Genomic DNA, 18,418 nt, shown 5'->3' with positions numbered 1-18,418 from the left:
GCTGGTAATCCTCTTCAATTAAGCTCCAGTTGTGATGATGTCTAACAAAACATGTTCATCAATACATGGATGAATATCAAAAGTTCACTGTGGTATCAGCAGCTATTTTGATGATCATGGTGATTATTTATTGTGAATGATGTGTATGAGGATTTGAAATTCATTGGACACATCCAGGCATCAGAGGATAGCCTAAAATCAGCATGCATTGCTCCTTCAGTTTGAGCCAAATGAATGCTGATCAACTGACTAATCTCTTGCTGTGACCTTTATTACTTGAGTCAGACCTATCCTGGACTGGGGTAAAGGCTGACTTTTTGCTTGCTTTCTTAAGAGTTCATTATGGCATTAAGGCATTGCATGACTCGAACATGCCATTTGGGTCATAAGACCTAGTCGAACTGGTTAGACATGAGTCATGTTTTGCCCCTAAACAATATGTATAATCTTTGGATGTGATTCCATCTCTTCTTTCCTGCAAGAGGATATGGTCTGGCCAGAACTGTTCTTGCCACCTCAAGAAAGCAAACAAATTTCTTTGTTCTTGCTTGGTAACAATGTTAAGGAAACATGGTTGGAATAATTTATAAGTAGGAAAAGAAACTAAAAAGAAAAAAACTCAACAAGAATCCGACCAAACTCACTTTAAGTTGTAGGTTTGCATATCGTATTCTTGTCACGTTCTTTCACAGAGGCTATTATATAATGAAGTTCTTATTAAGTTTGGTAATTTGAAAAAGAAAAGAAGCAGCTACAAAACTAAAATATGTTGTGCTTTCAATGCTACAAAATATTGTGGGTTTTTTGATGTTTTGTTTAGTTTTTTTTCAAGTATAGTCCAGTATTTTCTATTCTAATGTAAAATCAAAGAGAGCCTTGAAGCCCTTTTTATGGCTGCCCTTGTGTAATTTCAATAATAAAGCTGATTTCACTTATTTAGGAGCTCAAAACATGAATCGTCTAGACCCAAGTGCAAAAGAAAAAAAGAAACATTTGAAAAATAAAACAACCTAAACACTAAACATTAGCATTTAAAAAACCAAAAATCTTTAAACAGCAAAGTAGAAAAATTCAGTTCTATGATATTTGATTGTGTCAGGGTCCTTATTTGGGTATACAAAATATCAGTCCATTCAAACCAAGGCGTTTTCACACAGTAACAGATGCAGGGAATTGCAGGCCAGTTAACCTTTTAATATAAAGAAATATGCAATAGAATGAGACCCAGAGAAAATGTAATGCATCTCAGGGTTGTGGGGAGAGGAAAGTGGACTGAGGAGAGGACACCAGGCAGGTTGGGGTCAGGAACCACAGCTGAGAAACATGGAGCCAGAAGTGCCTGCAAATAGGGACAAAAATACCCTTTTAAACCAGAATTTGTACATTTATTCATGTGTTTGGTTTTTATTCTTATGTTAAAGTTTCTTTTGTGCCTTTATTTTCTCTCTTTCATTCGTCGCATACAACATCACGAATGCTTTGAAATCTACATAATATTATTAGTGAAGTTGCTATTTTAGATATTTTTATCAACATTTTTTTTTCCAATTAATCACAGACTAAGCAAAGAGCCAAGATGCTGTCCAAACTGGGACAAATATACAAGTAGTTACAAGTAGATACAGATGGTGATGAGAGGCCTTCATTGCCCTCATGATGTTGTTGAAGAGTGTGCCTGAAAAGTGCCAAATTACTGTCTACATGGTTTTCTTTCGTGTTTCCATCACTGCTGATCAGAACTTGAGCCTAACTTAAAACCATTTCTTTCTGTTTAATCTATAAAAGCACTGAAAAGCTCTTTGCTGAGCAAAGAAAAGTTAACATGGATGGAGGTGAGGTTATGGAGACCCACTAGACCAGCATGGTATCTAGCCTGCTTAAACTAAGAAAGAAGAAAAACGAACTGAGCTGAAACACGCATCTGAAGTCTTTCACAATCACTTTTTTTGAAATGAATAAATAAACCTCAGTTACTTTAACAAATGTTGGATGTATTAAAATCACCAGCTGGTGTTTATGCATCCTGACCCCCAAAAAACTGAATAAATCCTGCTTGCTGCACCATTCATAAATATCTGTCAGCATTTGAAAACACTAATTGGCTTTGCAAAAAGTGTTCACAAACACCATCTGTTGTTTAAAACGGTAAATGTAAACTAGATTGGTGATATAAAGACATCAGTTTACAGGAAGATCCAGACTAACACTGATCTGGGAAGATAAACTGTCTCTGAACTGGATCTCTGCAGAAATTCATAAAACTATCAACAATACCCTATGAATAATAAAAGGTTGTGTATTGTAAGAAACATTTAAAACAACAAAGGGGTTCTGCCATTGCTTTCTGGCTGTAGAAAGCCAAAGCAATTCTTAGCTGGTGTTTTACAAAGCCAACTTTAAACCAACTCTTAACCAGCACTGGAACCACTGATTGACAAGAGGTACAGGATTGCACCTCTTCTAACTGAAAACAAAAGCTAGATGTTGGAAGACGTTTCTCTGTATTTTTTTTCTTTTTTTTTTTTTTGTGTATCCACTGTGAAAAGGGGTTAAAGAGAGAAAATAGTAGGAGAAAAGCTCAAAGAAAGAAGATACAAGTGAGGCTAAACTCAAATAACGTCTGTTAGAAAAGAATAGCCTGAAGCAGCCAAAACCAGCAGTCAGGAGAATATCATACGTGCTCTGTAAGATACATCACACCAGTAAAACGCACTGTATTCTCTACAGTATAGAACAATGGATTGCAGATTAAGTTAGACTCTTCAGCCTGTTGAATGGCATTCTGGCTGAAACGCAAAGAAAGTTTTACTGAAGTATCCACAGTTGGCCCAGCAGTGCCAGTGAACAGATGTACAGGTGTTTGAGATGTTTATTCTCATAAACTGTTTTTTGTGTATGACTGACTGCTGAGTTCTTCCTGAATAGTGTTGCTGCAGTTGTGAATAATTCAGTTTCACTGCAGCTCATCATAGCTGCTGTAAAGAGAATTGGAGAGAAAGAGAAGACAGCGAGACAGATAAACTCCCCCTGCTGTTATTTTTTCTGTAGAGGTTTGTTCTGTCACATGGTCTGTGCTAAACTTTGGACATAATTCAGATAAAGTGAATCAAATTGATTCCAGCAGAGTGAACTAATGACAATTGTGGCTAATTAAGAATGAGACGCAAAGAAGGAGATATGAAGGCAGCCAAGTCGGGACTGAGGAGAAAAGGGAGAGAAAGAGAAACAAAGTAAGTTTGGTGTTTAAATCGCCTGCCCAGTGAGACGCTGGAGTAATTATGACTCTAGGGCTGCTTTGTTCTTCCATGCACCATGTCAGGTTAATGTGAGACGCAGCCAAATCCACTCCGATCTGAGAATGTGTCACATTCAGTGTCCCAACTGACGTCTGAAATGTAGTCTGTTATGGCCTCTGCTACCTTCTCATAGGAGAAGATGGACCTGTGGGGTATCAATTTAGACAAAGTAGCACAATATTTAAACACATTTAAAAGTTTTGCTGTACTGAAATTAATTCAAAGAGTTTTTAAAATGTAAATGGTAAAATGGCGCTTTTCCAGTCAGATTGACCACTCAAAGCGCTTTACACTACTTATCACATTCACCTATTCACACACACACATTCACACCCCGATAGGTACATCGGGAGGCAACGTGGGGTTAAGTGTCTTGCCCAAGGACACTTCGGCATGTAGTCAGTGAAAGCCTGGAATCGATCCGCCTACCTACCTTCCGGTCAAAAGACAACTGCTCTTCCTCCTGAGCTACAGCTACAGCCTAATTATAATTAATCTGTATATGTCTCTATATCCTATGAATGGTTATTCAAATATGAAGTTATATTTCTATAGAGGAAAGAAAAAACTATTCTGCTTTTTTATTATAATACACAAACCCTCTGGCCAGTGATGAAAAAGACGTGTAGATTTAAATGTCTCCTTTAGGTGTGATTATCTTTTTGTATTCTTATATACCTGTTTGTAGGTTTGGAGTTGCATGGTTCGCCTTTTATGCAAAACAGTGGAATAGTCTCTCCCTCTGATTCTAAAAATTACAGAAAAAATAGACTCTTAGCCAGTTTGATGTATGTTCTGTTAAACACTGCTGTCCTATTTTAAGGACTCTAAAATGTTTGTAAGAGCAATTTTTCTCATCATTGCCCAGTAGGCTGGGCAATTACTGTATTGTGATGCACTTGAAGCCAGTGGCAGCAGCTTTTCTGTGACTTGGCAGGAAAATGCAAAAGCGGTTACGCTGTCCCCAGCTGTAAGATGACGAATGGTTGTGTCACCAAGCACTGAAGATGCTCTCTTAAATTCTGCTGCAGTGACAAACTCAGCATCTGTTTGGTGTCCCTCATCTTGCTTCTCTTTTCCTCTCTCTGGCTGGTTTTTCGTCCACAATGCAGGATTTCATGTTTAAGCTTCCTGTCGGCCTCAGCAGCAGCACAATATGCTGCTGTTTCTTAATATTCTATTTTTATGCATCTGAAAGTTGCATTTACAGTAACATGCTTTTCTCTGAGATGTTGTTATATGAACAGTGGTGGCATTTGCCTGTGATAGTGTCAAATCTCCTGTCTGTGTCCTCACACACAGTCTACCAGGGAAAATGGCCCTCAAGGATCAACAATGGACATCCCTGGTCTAATCTCGTCCATTTTAGTTGTCAGTCATGTCCCAGTCATGATGATCAAGAGAAGACACAATTTAAACTTCCTTCTTCTTGCTCTCCATTTTGCTCCTGCCTGATATTTTAGACATCTCCTCCTCAGCAGGGATGGATATAGGGTCTTTGAAAAGCTCAATCAGCTGCTTCCAGATCTAAATAACTCTTGCTGGCCTGGCCAGCCAATTGTAACAGACAATAAAATTTGCCATAAAAAGCTCTTGGAACCCAGTGGAAAGAAAACCTCTCAGCAGAAAATCTCAAGAATACAAAGAAAAAGCCTGAAAACAAAAAACAAAAGCTACTGCAAAGACTTAGAGCTCATAATGTAAATATGATAATACACTGTACTATAAATGAAAAACCACTTCTGAGGGCTTAGTTTTCTGCAATATATAGTGTAGTGCAGCTGATACTTTTGAAATATTAAAATGAATACTGTCATGAAATGCTCTATTTAAAGAAATGCAATCAAAATTTTCTAACAAGCCCTATATGAGAAGATCAGTACTGCCTTCATATGTATCCATTAAATATAAGCTCTTCATTCAGACAGTTAGCCCAGATTTGAACAAAGACTGAAAACAGAATGAAACAGCAACTCCCTGGAGTTTCTTATTGCTTGGCAATTGCTCAGAAGCATGAAACATCTCAGAGCTATAGTTGTTTTTATGCTTTTTTTTCTCAAATTAAATTAGATATATTCATTAGTGAGCGTCTGAGGTTTGCTGGACTTTGTTACCTCCTGAAGGATTTAAGGTAACAGACTCCTCGTTTTCTAGTTTCTCAATGCTAATCTAAGCTTACCAGCTGTGCGAGGCTGCAACAGAGTGTTTTATTTTTTCCTGTTTGCCTGTTCAGCCCTCGTATCAGGTACTCTTGTGTGAATTGTGAATTGTGTTGTGCTCTGTTTGACATTCCTTTGAAATCAGCTCCTGTGGAGCAGGCACCAGCATTTGAGCTGTTTTCATTGCTGCTGTGCAAAGTCAGGCGACATATATGATTTGATTTTGTCTTTTTTTTGTGTATTTGATTTGTGCACCCTTTTTGGCTTCAGTTTCTACTTGAAGTCAGCACAAAGTTGATCCATGTGGGAGTCCATTAGGAACTTTCTTGCTTGCATCAATGTGTTTTAGGCACGAGCACTGATGCAAGAGCAGAATAACACACAGGCAGTTATTAGACTGTTGGGTTGGCTGTGTATGGGTGTGTCCATAGCTATTTATGAGAAACTGCAGGGTTTGTGCAGAGCTCTACATCAGAGCAAGATTTTAGTTGAAGGACACAAAAGAGTGATGTTGTTCTTGTTATTTCAGTCACGGAGATCGGAAAGCAAGATTACGGGATTACATTTACCCACACTGTAATTATACCAACTCATGGTTTGAGCTGTGAAACCATCACAGAGCACCCACCCGACCCCCTGAACATGATAGATGTGATTTTTCCAAAGTGTGGATTATATGAGTCTAGTAAAAAGAGAAGAAGGCTGTTGTTGTCTATGTGGACAGTTGGCTGCAGCTGTAGAATTGTCTGCTGCTTTGTTATACAGCCGGAGGCCAGTGGGCAGGGATTCCTGCCAAGATGAAGTCAGCGCTTGTATCCAGAACAGCCTCAATGGACCAATGTCCTTTGGCGGTCACTGAGCTCGCTTTGTGTATATATCAAAATTAGGCACTTTGGATGGAAGTCAGTTCTGCATCAGATGGTACAAAACCATGGGTCAGATAGACTAGCAGCTTCAGGTTTTGTAACAATAAATCCTTACATCACTCCATACCACATTGACAGGGAGTATTTGGAGTATTTTAGCCTTGCTCTTTATTTGTGTTGTCTTTTGGTTTTTGATTTCGTTTTTTTTTCTTCTTATTTTGAATGGCAGGAATAGTGTTAAAGCATTTTTAGTTTGCTTGGGGGCTGTTCACACCAATACTTCAATAACACAGAGCATTTTGAGTAGAGCAACAAAGTTCCCCCTCCTGTTTCAGGAGTACTTTTTCTTAAAAGAATCCTTGACTCTAGAGTTTAGAGTAGATCTTTGTCTGGATTTATTACGCTCCCTGTTTCTTTTTATATTCAACACAGCTATTCATATTGCAAATTTAATTATCTGTTAGTGCATGTGTGTTTTTTTAAGAGTGTGTGTGCATACACAACAGTAGTAAAGTAGCCTCCAGGTCTGCTCAGTGCTCAGCTTGACTTCCTCGGTGGGGTTAGAGACGTTTCTCCAGTGCACACACACACATAATCACACATACAGTAAGTCAGCCAGGAGAAGCTGCAGGTAAGAAATATGACAAACAAATACACTTTCATAGCTGCAGTGTTGGAAGGAAGAAGGCAGTGGTGGGGATGGGGGACAGGAAGGATTTGAGAGGGGGTGAGGAGAGCTGAAGGAAAAACGAGGTTGAGAGGGAAGAAGCGAGCGAGCAGGAGGGAGGCTGAGAGTTTTGTCGGAAAACTCAGCATCCTTTTTTCAAGCCTGAGGCTGTAAGATGTCATTTAAAACGTTTTCTCTGCAACAGCCTGGATGATTTTTCTGCCTCTGTAAATTGTACTCCTCTGTTCAGTCCACTGTGGTCTTGGTAAGAAGCTGTCATTGTTGGGATGCAGGTGTCCTTAACATAAAAGATTACTAGGAGGAGGGCACACACTGGAAATGCAATTTTGCTTGCTGTATTTGAGTTCACTGTTGTAGTCATTTCTCTTTTCTCCGCCAGTGGACACACATTTTCATGAGCAGCACAACAATAAACAGGAATCACTTTTCCATCAGAGAACTTCCCCCTCTTCCCCCCACTTTTCCATCAGAGCCACAGTACTTCCCCCTCTTCAGAACATGTTTTCCTTTGTAGGAATGATTTGTTATTACTCACTTTAATTGGCTGGATTAGAATCAATTCGCCCCACGAAGAGGAAAGTTTCATAAATCATGCAGCAACGTAGTTTTGGAGTAGAGCTGATGTATCTCATCTGTTTGGAAATCGATCATGAAAACCCTCATGAATCTTCTTGACAGGTTAAATGGTATTTACTCTGCAAAAAGTGAAGTGCCAACTAACTGGCTTGTTGCAACTCGGCGCGGTACCCTTGACCTTTATGTGTTTGCTGTGGCTGTAGCCTCTTAAATTGTCAATGAGGGAGGCATTGAACCATGAATCGGGTGGACTGAATGTAAAACAAGTCTCGTGTGTGTTTTAATAGTGTTTAATAGTGTTTTAAGAGGGGAATTTTTTAAGTTATCATAGCAATGGTTGTGAAAACACAAATATGTGGCTGCAGAGAGGTGATTGGCAGACACTTGCGATTATTACTCATTTTCTAAGATTTGTTGGCTTCTAAGTGGAAGTATAAAATAGGCTTAGTGCTTTAAATGGAAGTCACCTTGGGCAAGAACATCAGCGCTGATGGTAAATGGCAATAATGATAAGCAGCTATAAGTTATTAATGTGATCAGGCAGGTCTTCCTAATCCCGTCTTTTACTTCAGATAGCAGGCTGAGAATGGCTGCTGTCACCTTTCCCTCTTCAAATTCCAGACGCCACCCCTTTGCTCTGCTCAGTAATTGTTGTATTGTGTGGCAGATGATTGCTGCAGCACTTACACACTTCCTTTTGTAGCCTCCTCAGAGCAATGTTTTACATATGCAGGTTTTTATTCGCTCTGCAACATGCCACGAGATGAAAGACTGGATGAAAGTGCATCAGCTACGATGTATTTGCTTGTGTACCATTCTGTGTAGCCTATAGAGCAGACAAAACAGTCAGTTTTATTTATTTATTTATTTATTCATTATTTATTTTTATAACACAAGTCAGTTTGAGTGCTTTTGCATCTGTGTGTGCCTCTGTGCACATTTCTATTTCATAAGTGTGTCATGTAATGACAGCAATGATATTCTGCACTAACAACTGTTTCTGGCAATTCTCCTTCACAGCTCCCATCAACCCTCACCTGAGTAAGTAACTTGCACCTCACTTTACGTAACTTGTCCCTTCTGTTCTAACACAATCTGTGAAAACGGAGGTGTGTGTGTAGGGGGGGACTACTTTCCACTGAGAGCTGACACTCAGCATGTTATATTATTGTTAAGTAGAGCAAACTATGAATAGCAAGGCCTTCCCTTAATAGCTAAGAATAAAACTGCATCTAGCTTTTTGACATGTTGGGCTCTTTAAGGTCCCATCCTACTTTCTTCCCATTGCCCATTCAGGCCTATTGCTCTGTTCTGCATGCCGCCCTCTACTGCAGGGTAGAGTAAAGCGTTGCTAGATTTTGTTTGTTTGTGTAGTGGTGCAGTACTATGCAAAAAGCTACCCCTCATTTCTTCATATTCTGCTTCCAAGCAGACAAACTTTTTTCCAATCTTTTAAAGTGGTCTCGAGCAATAGTTCTCCAGACTTCATAAAGGTCTTTCAAAGACAGTACAGTAAAGAACCATTTTGAAATAGTATCTTTTAGTGCTGTGTTAGTAGCAGCCTGATGGAAAGACTAAGTCAATTTGTTCCCTAAGTTGTCTTTTATGTGTATCTGCACATAAAAGACAACTTAGCAAAGAACTATTTCTTTAGCTGTATCTACAAAAAAAAAAATAAAATAAAAATAGATATCAAAAAAGATAGCACAGTGTGAAAGGAGTGGAATAGTATTTTTCCACCAACAAAGTGGTTCCCAGAGCACTATTAGCTGAAAACATATCTCAGCACCGTGCACAGTGTGTCTTTAAAACATTTAAGGAAACTGGACAAAAGGAGGACAAAAGAAGTAGCAGGCATAAAAAATAGAAAAAAATATGTCTCCAGCAGAAGAAAAAGGGAAAAACAAATGAACACAACTGGACACAGGACCTAAGAGATTCATCAATCTACTCTGGAAAATCCTTCAAAAAGCCTGGAGAACCATTTCTGAAGACTACTAAAGAAATTACAGAACATTTGCAGATTCTGTACCTGTGAGCACTGTTCATGCATGCACCTGCACCATGTTTTTTTTTATTATTCTTTAATGTTTAGTCTTATTTATTGTGGATTTTACTGTTAAAACTTTACAAAGTCCACATTATTCATGCCTTAAGAAACCACACTTAATCATTGTTAACTGTGCTACGGTGTGCTGTTGTGTACTGCAGTTTATATATTTATATATATTAATATTTTGGTGGGTGTTCACACAAACATTGCCAACATAATAACAAACATCCTAATCACCAGCATCATTATCCAAATCCCTGCAGGAAACTATCTTACCTAAATGCCTCCTCTTCCTCCCTCCTTCCCCTACCTATCCTCCAAATCCTTGTATTTCTCCCAGGCGCAGAAGGCAAAAACATTTAGTTTAGTTCACATTGGATGGGGGCGTTAAAGTCTCGCACAAGCCCTTCATTTAATTTGTATGCCTATGAGGAGAAGCGTCATGAGTGCCTGGAAACGTAGCCCCTTCCTCAATTTCTATAATTCGGCCACCATCTCACTGCCCACTTCCATCCTTCGGTCCATCCACCCACACGCTACCTCAACCTGTGTTACCTCTATTACCTGAGTAAAAGCTGCAGATCCTCCTCCTCTCAAGGTCACCACTCCAAACTGCTCCTAGCTACGTTTTAATAAATCAATGAATATTTATTAGATGCCTACATCGTGAATCTAAATGCTCCTCTTTTGCTATCTCTTTAAGGACATTGCTCAGCGGCACTACGTCCTCTGGTTATGTGTTTAGCTTTGTTTGTTACACAGATTAAATGGGGGTTTTGACACTGCTGATCCTACCGCTACGCCCTCATTAAACTGAATGTGTTAGATCCTCGTGTGTGAGATATCTGAGTCTTCATTAGCATATTCACTGTTAGACATTCCCCTCAATGTGACCCATCATAACCTCATGTGAGGCTTACAATCCCAGTTTCAGTGCTTTTTAAAACACATTTTCATTCTTGCTGCACTCTCCACTGTTTAAAAAAAATGCAGTCAGAGGAGAGGAACCGAGTCTCGAGAAGGTAGAGCAGGGGCACTCATTGTTTCTATCTGCTCACCACCTAGAAGATGGAATTCGATAGAGAAGGAGGGACATGGTGTCAGTTTTACAAGCTGATTACACTGAGTGCTGCAAGTGAGGCTTTACAAAACACCCAAGGACAATCGTCCAAGTTTTACCCTCATTTTTGTTCAAGGAGAATCATTCAAAATTAAAGCTCAAAAGATTCACAAAATCATTTTCTAATATGTCAAACAAAACCTTTGTATATATTTTTTAAAAAGTTCTCACATGAGATTTGTATTAATATTCTCTCCCAAGGCTGAATGTTTAATGTTTCAGCACTGGGCTGTACACACACATACCATTACACACACACACACACATCTGTTAAGTGCCGATAAAATGAATTAAACCACATGTTTTTGTTCGGGAAATCTAAAATCATTCAATAACACCCCCACCATAGTCAGAGAGAGATCATATCTTAATTTAGAAATTCTGTGCACCAGATTGCATGATGTAATTATGAATTAGGCTGTTGTATAGACCCCTGAGACACACACACGCAGCAGTATAAATATATAGTAGGTGTCACGCTGCACACATGCAGTAGCTTCCAGGCAGTTAGTAACTTCTCACTGTTTTGTGATGATGGAGATGTAAGATCTTGTTTCTGCTCTGCCGCTCATCAGGGGAGTTCCACTGCAGCTTTGAGGAAGAGCCTATCTGCATGTTCACCCAGGACAAGAACGATGATTTTGATTGGACAAGGCACAGCGCTGCCACCCGTGACACCAAGTACACCCCCAACACTGGTCCTAGTGCTGACCGCACTGGTTCAAAGCAGGGTAAGTAGATCCAAATGTTTAAACATTGAGAAACTGACTCTCCAAAGCATTTGGAGTGTGTCACCATTGTTTTTTATATCTGCAAAAATAGCACAAAAGCAAAAAGTGCACTAATTTGCCAAGCATAGCAACATCAGTTTTATGTCATTATTTTACCACAGGATAATATTTAGTAATGCAAATGAATTATCCATGAGCCTGATCAATAAATCACAACCTCTCACAACAACATTGACCACACAGCTCAGAATGGCCTTAAAAGTCATGTGTTTGAAAACCACAACATACACCTGTAATATTCAGTGTCACACTGTTTTCAGTGTTAAACACTGAAACAGAAACGATTTCAAATCATTCCTTTACTTAGCTCTACATTTATAACAGCATGGTGATTAATAGTTTATGCTAAATCAGGCTGCACTGAATTGGAAATTCACACAAATATAAATGTTTACCTCTGTGTTTGTCCTCTTCATAGTGTTTCCCTGCACTATAAGCAGGCTTGAAATAGATTTGGACCATAACGCACATCAAAAAGAATAGTAAAATACTATGGAGACACATTACCAATAATCTCTGCACGAACTAAATAATGCACAAGTAACATAATAACATTTCTCAGCTTTGTGTTTATCTGTATCTGTCATATCTTAAAAGCACCACCGACAGAATATAAAATCAAACAAAAACACAGATGAAAAAGGGCTTAGTCTTTTTTTTTGTTGTTGCTTTGTTTATTTTCATGCCATCTTTGTGGCTCTGCAAACCTTCTATCTGGTTGTTAGATTGGAAAGAAGTTAGTTGTGGGCAAACATTTACATGGACACCACTCTTATTTCTGATGTAATCCATGCATGAATTCATAAATCTCCGCAGCACACAGGAAAACACTGTGATTACCTCGTTATTGGTAAATGCTGTGGTAAGATAAAAAATACAGTAACATAGCAATTTGATTATGTTGTGCCCTCATTTGTAAACATGCCATTAAAACTGGCATTTACTCAAATGCTAAAAGAAGTTTGAATGATTCTGTTCCCATCTGCATAATAGATGGTTACTGCTGTGCTCATTGTGTCACCAATTGCTTAACACAACACAGTCTAACAGTGAGCAGTCTTTATCATATATCCTTCAAAGTTATGAACCTCGTTAGTACACATTTTTAGTATTTAGTAGAGTGGTCATATGTACAGTCATCCCAAAAGCTGTAGCTTAAAAATAACGAATTAATAAAATCAGATATGTATGAATCCATCAGAGGGTTCTGTATGGATGCTCTGATGGAAGTTATCTGTGATGGAATATAAATGTCCATTATGCTGCTGTGGCACCAAGAGCAGCTGAAGCAGTAAATAATACATTGGCTTTAATCATCTAATGGTTTCAGAATGTCCAGCATTTCATTATCAGCCCCATTCCTCTTAGCCTATAATTATCCAATATGAGATTCAACAGAGGGAGATTTTCCATTTGGTTTTTGGCTGAAGGGGTGTAAAGCTGCACACCGGCTACCGTCCCTTTTCCTGTGGCAGGGCACAGATTAGCTTCAGATTATTTGCCTTAGTCACAACCAGAGGACTGTCTGCTGAGCATGACTGTCAGACTGAGGGAGCATAGATTTAACCCTGTTTTTATCACCCCAATTGGCCCCAGGCTATTGTGACTAGTGGAAGAGGAACTTCAGAGAAAGACTTGCGCCTTATCTCTGATATGGAAGGTTTCATTTCTGTCAGGCTGTTGCAGTATCAACAGAAAAAAAATGGTGGTGTTAAACCTTATATGAAGAACATTCACTGTTTTCAGAAGAGTCCCACCCATGCATGGTGACTTTCTCCTGTGTGCTGTGCCAACCACAAAGCATGTTGAGATAATGTGCTGTTTATTCTTAAAACAGTGTAGCAGTGTAAACTTGAGCCGTTTTTTACCAAAATCTTGCATTGATGATGGGATAGTCTGACCTTTGCACAAAGCTTTCTCCAGAAAATCCTAAAGATTCTGAATGGGGTTTGGGTCTAGACTCTGTGGTGGACAATCCATGTGTAAAAATGATGTCTCATGCACCCTGAACCACCTTTTTACAATTTGTCATCTTGGAATATACCAGTGCCATCAAGGGGGGAAAAAAATCCATTGATGGAGTAACCTGCTCATTCAGTATATTCAGGTAATCAGCTGACCTCATTCTTTGAGAACATAATGTTGCTGAATATAGACCTAACCAACTGCAGCAACCTCAGATCATAGACTACCCCTACCACCCTACTGGTGGTTTTCTTTGTTTTGATTTCACCAAAATATCACCATCATTCAGGATTTTTTTTCCCACTATCCTTCCAGTTTTTAATATTATTTTTAAACAAATCTTCTTTGTCTGCTTGGTGCATGCCAAAGTTAACGTTAACAACATGCCAAATTAAAAATCTGAATTTGACATTATCTCTACGAAATAAGTAGATTTTGGGCATGTAGGTCACAGGAGTGATTCACCAAAAACCACTTTATCCTCCTTATTTATGAAGATTCTGACAGTATTCCAGCCTTACATTTAGAGGATGGCTACAAGATGATCCATTTGACACAATTACACAATTAATCACTAAGTCAACGCATGAGGCTGGGGGTCTCGAACAAAAAGTTTGAAAACCACTGGTCTAAGAGTTAACACTAGCCCACACAGCAAACTGGCTCAAAAAGTTTTTTTCAAATACTTCCAATTCCATCATCTGTAGTGTGGTCACTAAAAATCTGTACCTTTCCCTCTTTTAGGTGAGTCCTCATTGAAAGTCATGCATTAAACTGGTCCAGGTGGTTAGATTCTGCATTGTCATGCTTTAACAGCTAGATGGCTGGGAAAACTGGGAAAAAATCATGTGGTAATTCCCCCTGGGCTCCACTGTCCCTTATGTGTCCTGATCCATGTTGTTATTGATGTTTCAGTGGATTGTTATATGTACTTTGATTTTGGCTTTATGTTTATTTTTTCTTCTTTTGTGTTTAGCCGTCTTGGAATTGTTTTGATTTATAATGTATAGTGTCTTGTAAGCCCAACGGGCTGGGCACTTTCTCTGCATGACACTGCAATAAATAAACCAAACCAACTATCGCAGCACTCAGCCTTGGTGCACTTATAATACATGTATTTTCTATAATTGTTGCTTTACTGTCTGATTACAGTACAGTTTTATGTCTTGTAAAGGGAAATTCATGATGCTGATGCATATAATATGCTTTGATAAATATAATTTGCTTGAAGTTTCCCTCATTATAATTGTGTATTTATCTATTTTAAGGTTTCTACATGTACATTGAAACATCGAGACCACGCAAAGAAGGGGACCAGGCACGGCTTATAAGTCCATTTTTCAACATTGCACCTAAAAACCCTTACGGCATCACAAACCCACCTGCCTACTGCTTTGGCTTCTTCTACCACATGTTTGGAAAACACATAGGTAAGAAGCATTCCTCATATGCACTTTATCTGTACAACACACATCTGTGATCCTATCAGAAAAATAACTGAATGTATCGACTGTGGGTAAGATTCAATCATTACCAAACATTAAAGAAAGCGGCGCCACTGCTCTGTGCCGTTGGTCGCTATGCTCTGCACACTGTGTGTGGAACTAAACATAGTCGAGGAAACATTACAAGCAATTTTATTTACAAAAGGAAGCACATCATCAAGAATCTTTGGGAAACCACTCTGCCTTTGAAACGTAGATTGGTAGATGAAATTTCTTAGTTTCGGTCCACTAATTTTTGCATCTTACAGTGGGGGTTTTATCTTTTTGTTTAGTGTATAACATGAAAGACTACTTGTTTTGTGAGAGAGAAAGCACAGCAGCCATGTTTCAGAGAAAAGAAAGAGCTGCAGCACCTTTTCCCTCTAAGGAAGAGATTTTCCATCATTTCCACAGAGCTTGTCCCCACAGTGGCTAAGCCTTGGAGTTTGGTGCTTTCATGCTAAAATTTTGCAAAGGCAGCTGACAGATGTTTCCAGCAAAAGATATCTTATTTTTGAACAAACCCTTTCAAAGGTGTGCACGCACATCCTGGGCATTAGCTCCTACATTCATCTCTGAATGGAGATAACAACCTCGTATGGTCCATTTGAAGATAATGCAGCGACTGAAGGAGCACTCTGTGGCTTACGACAGACTGTCTTCACCAGGGACCCAATCAGCCGGGCACAAGCACTCCTGCTCTGAGTGTATGCTGTTTGTAGTGTTTGTGCATTTGGGAGTTGTGAGCACAAATGGATCTGCAGCACAAAAACAGCCACTTACACTTTGCTGAAGGTCTGTTGTGGTAAAATCTTGTCTGAAGTTTACCTCCTATTATAAGCTGCTGCACAGGTTTATAAAGCAGGTGAAGGGCACCACTGAAATGTCTTCCAAACCACTGCAGCCTTACATACATGTAGAGTGCTTTACATCAATTTATAAGAACATGCACAAAGCCCTCTGTACTCTTTGTCTTGTGGGCCTTTAAAAATGAAAATACAGTGACACCATATATGCAGCAGAATATTTGCTAAAATGTTTATTTTACTTAAAAAATGCATTAAGATAAAGAATGAAGAGAGCAGTGGTGACAAATAAAGTTGATGTTGGCAGCTTCTCCCTCCTCTAGAAAGACATTTACAGTGAACATTTGGCTTCATTTGCAGTATTCTGATGAGACGTTGGATCATAGCAATCTCCACCATCCACCTGCTTTGCATTCCTGAGCTTCTGCTGGACCTGCTGCTACAGCCCCCAACCACTTATCTACTCTCTTCCTCACCCTAAACACACTCTTTTGTGCATGATAGATCTTAACCTAACCTTTTTGCTCCCTTTGAAGTTTTTTTTTATGAATTGCATTATTGGTATAAACAGCCTTGAAAATTGCTCTGAATATTAGATATTTTTTAAAGGTAAACTGCAGATTTGTCTATTTTTATGGAGTATCACAATCAAATCAGTGACTCTTTTCATGCAACATCAATATTTACATACCTCTACAGTGATCTTTGCAGATGTTATTGAAGGTAGTTTTTCTGAACTATTATGAGAGACCATAAATTTCGTAGATGGTATTAAGGTTCTGCAGGCTAATTTCAGTGGAGTCAAAAATATTCAGCCTTTCCCTGAATATTTTTGAGCCCTTTAAATTTACAGAGAGGCGCATATGCATAATCTGACTTCCATCAAAATGAAGAGCTTTGTTGGTTATCTGTGTGTGTGTTGAACCATGCAGCCCACACAGTCTATTAGGTTTTTGGTTGGTTTATAGACTTCTGTTTTATATTGTTGTAATATTTTTGGTTCAGGTTATACTCAAATGTAACATCTGCTGCTTTGTAAAGCTATTATTATTATTATTATTATTATTATTATTACTCTGCTGTTTTATGAAATTGTTGTAGACCCTGAAATGTAAAACATGTATGCACTGACAAGTGATGGGACAAAACAATAAATATGATTAATTCAGATCATCTGCAATGAAATTAATAGAATAGAATTAAACCTTCCAGCAGCACACTAGCTTGTCTGACTGCCTAAAGCTTGAAATTTAGTCACACCTCTTTTGGAATTTCCTCAGAAGAAGTGTCCAGGCAGGTGGGCTGGACCAAACATCTGGAGAAGCGGAAGCGAGGGCAGTCAGGACAATATAAGGGAAGAGGTGTTGGAGGGCGACTCAGCAGGGAGATGAAAGCTCCTCTGGCTCACTGCTGAGGTTGAGTAGGCTGTGACATTTCCAATTTGCTCAAATTGATCGTCAGCCAGACCCTGTCTTTGCTCCCCTCCCCATCCATGGTGAAACCCAGCCCAGGCTGTGGTGTGTTATGATGAATGGACTAAATGTCAGTGACTTGAATCCTAGCTCAGATCCTCCATAGCTACACTCCATTTAGTATGCTGCTTCTGCTGCCATGGGAGAAATTCACCCTGAGCTTCTACCAATGTGAATGTTATATTTTTTCTTATAAACAACTTTGTTTTAAATAGCTGAAGGATTTTTTTGTATTTCAAGATGTGACTCACATAACCATCAGAGGTGGCTCCATCTTGATATTCTGGGTGTTTAACACTCTTTGGGACTGTGCTGTTGAGGTGAGTCAGAGTCAAGCTTTGACGTGGCAGCGCTGAAGGCCAGAATTAGTCAATAAGGAGTATCGCCTACACCCTGATGAAAACAGTGGCTCACCCTCAAAGAAACTCCTCTATAGTATAGTATACACATCAAAGTTTGCCTTTGGAGCCCGCTTTGGATTTGTTTATTGGATTAAATCTCCAGGCAAGCACCCCAAGTCCCACCCAAGTCTTTTCTTTTTAAATCTGACCCTCTTAGTAGCAATAGTCATTTTTTTATTAGCAGGGAAGGTGGTACTGTACCTCAATGCCCCTCTTTCATCCTTACTACATAATTGAACATTTCCTCAAGCTATTTCTCACTTTTCATCACACTCACATCTTTCTCTTCTCAGATCCCTTTTTAAATCTCACAAGTGTCTGCCAAAGGTATTCATTTAAACACAGGTTCTCCAAAGAATATACAGCATATGCCTTTGCTCAGGATGTGATGACACTGACACAACCACCTACATTGCAATAAGTTCAAAGAAAATGTGAGCCAGCTAGCTCAGCAGGAATCTTCCTACAGTCTAAACACTTCAACAGGAGATGAAACCGCAGGTCATGTTCTGTGTAAGAGCTCATCTCTCATAGGAGATTGTGCTGTCATGGGGGAAAGTGTATGCTATGCTGATGAGAGAATATGAACAGGGACATACAGTGGAGCTTTCCCTGGTCACACGGATGTTTTGTTTGAGGGGGTTGAGCTGTAATGAGACACCTCGCTGAGGCAAAGATGTATCAAGAGCAAAGCTGCAGTCCCAGTTGTTTCATGCATTTGTGTCAACGCAGAGATGCTGC

The 18,418-nt window shown here is 39.2% G+C and overlaps 1 protein-coding gene across 2 annotated transcripts in view; it reads left to right on the top strand.

Moving 5' to 3' along the window:
* Positions 1-18,418, top strand: part of LOC121633726 (MAM domain-containing glycosylphosphatidylinositol anchor protein 2-like) — a 226,127-nt gene that overhangs the window by 196,593 nt on the left and 11,116 nt on the right. For both annotated transcript variants that reach the window (XM_041975923.1, XM_041975921.1), the window contains exons 13-15: positions 8,606-8,626; positions 11,334-11,489; positions 14,783-14,944. In XM_041975923.1, the coding sequence (XP_041831857.1) occupies positions 8,606-8,626; positions 11,334-11,489; positions 14,783-14,944 (339 nt within the window). The remainder of the gene's footprint in view (positions 1-8,605; positions 8,627-11,333; positions 11,490-14,782; positions 14,945-18,418) is intronic.

The sequence above is a fragment of the Melanotaenia boesemani genome, chromosome 22 (assembly GCF_017639745.1).
Source record: "Melanotaenia boesemani isolate fMelBoe1 chromosome 22, fMelBoe1.pri, whole genome shotgun sequence".
Classification (NCBI taxonomy): Eukaryota; Metazoa; Chordata; class Actinopteri; order Atheriniformes; family Melanotaeniidae; genus Melanotaenia; species Melanotaenia boesemani.
This window is presented reverse-complemented; position numbering and strand designations above follow the sequence as displayed.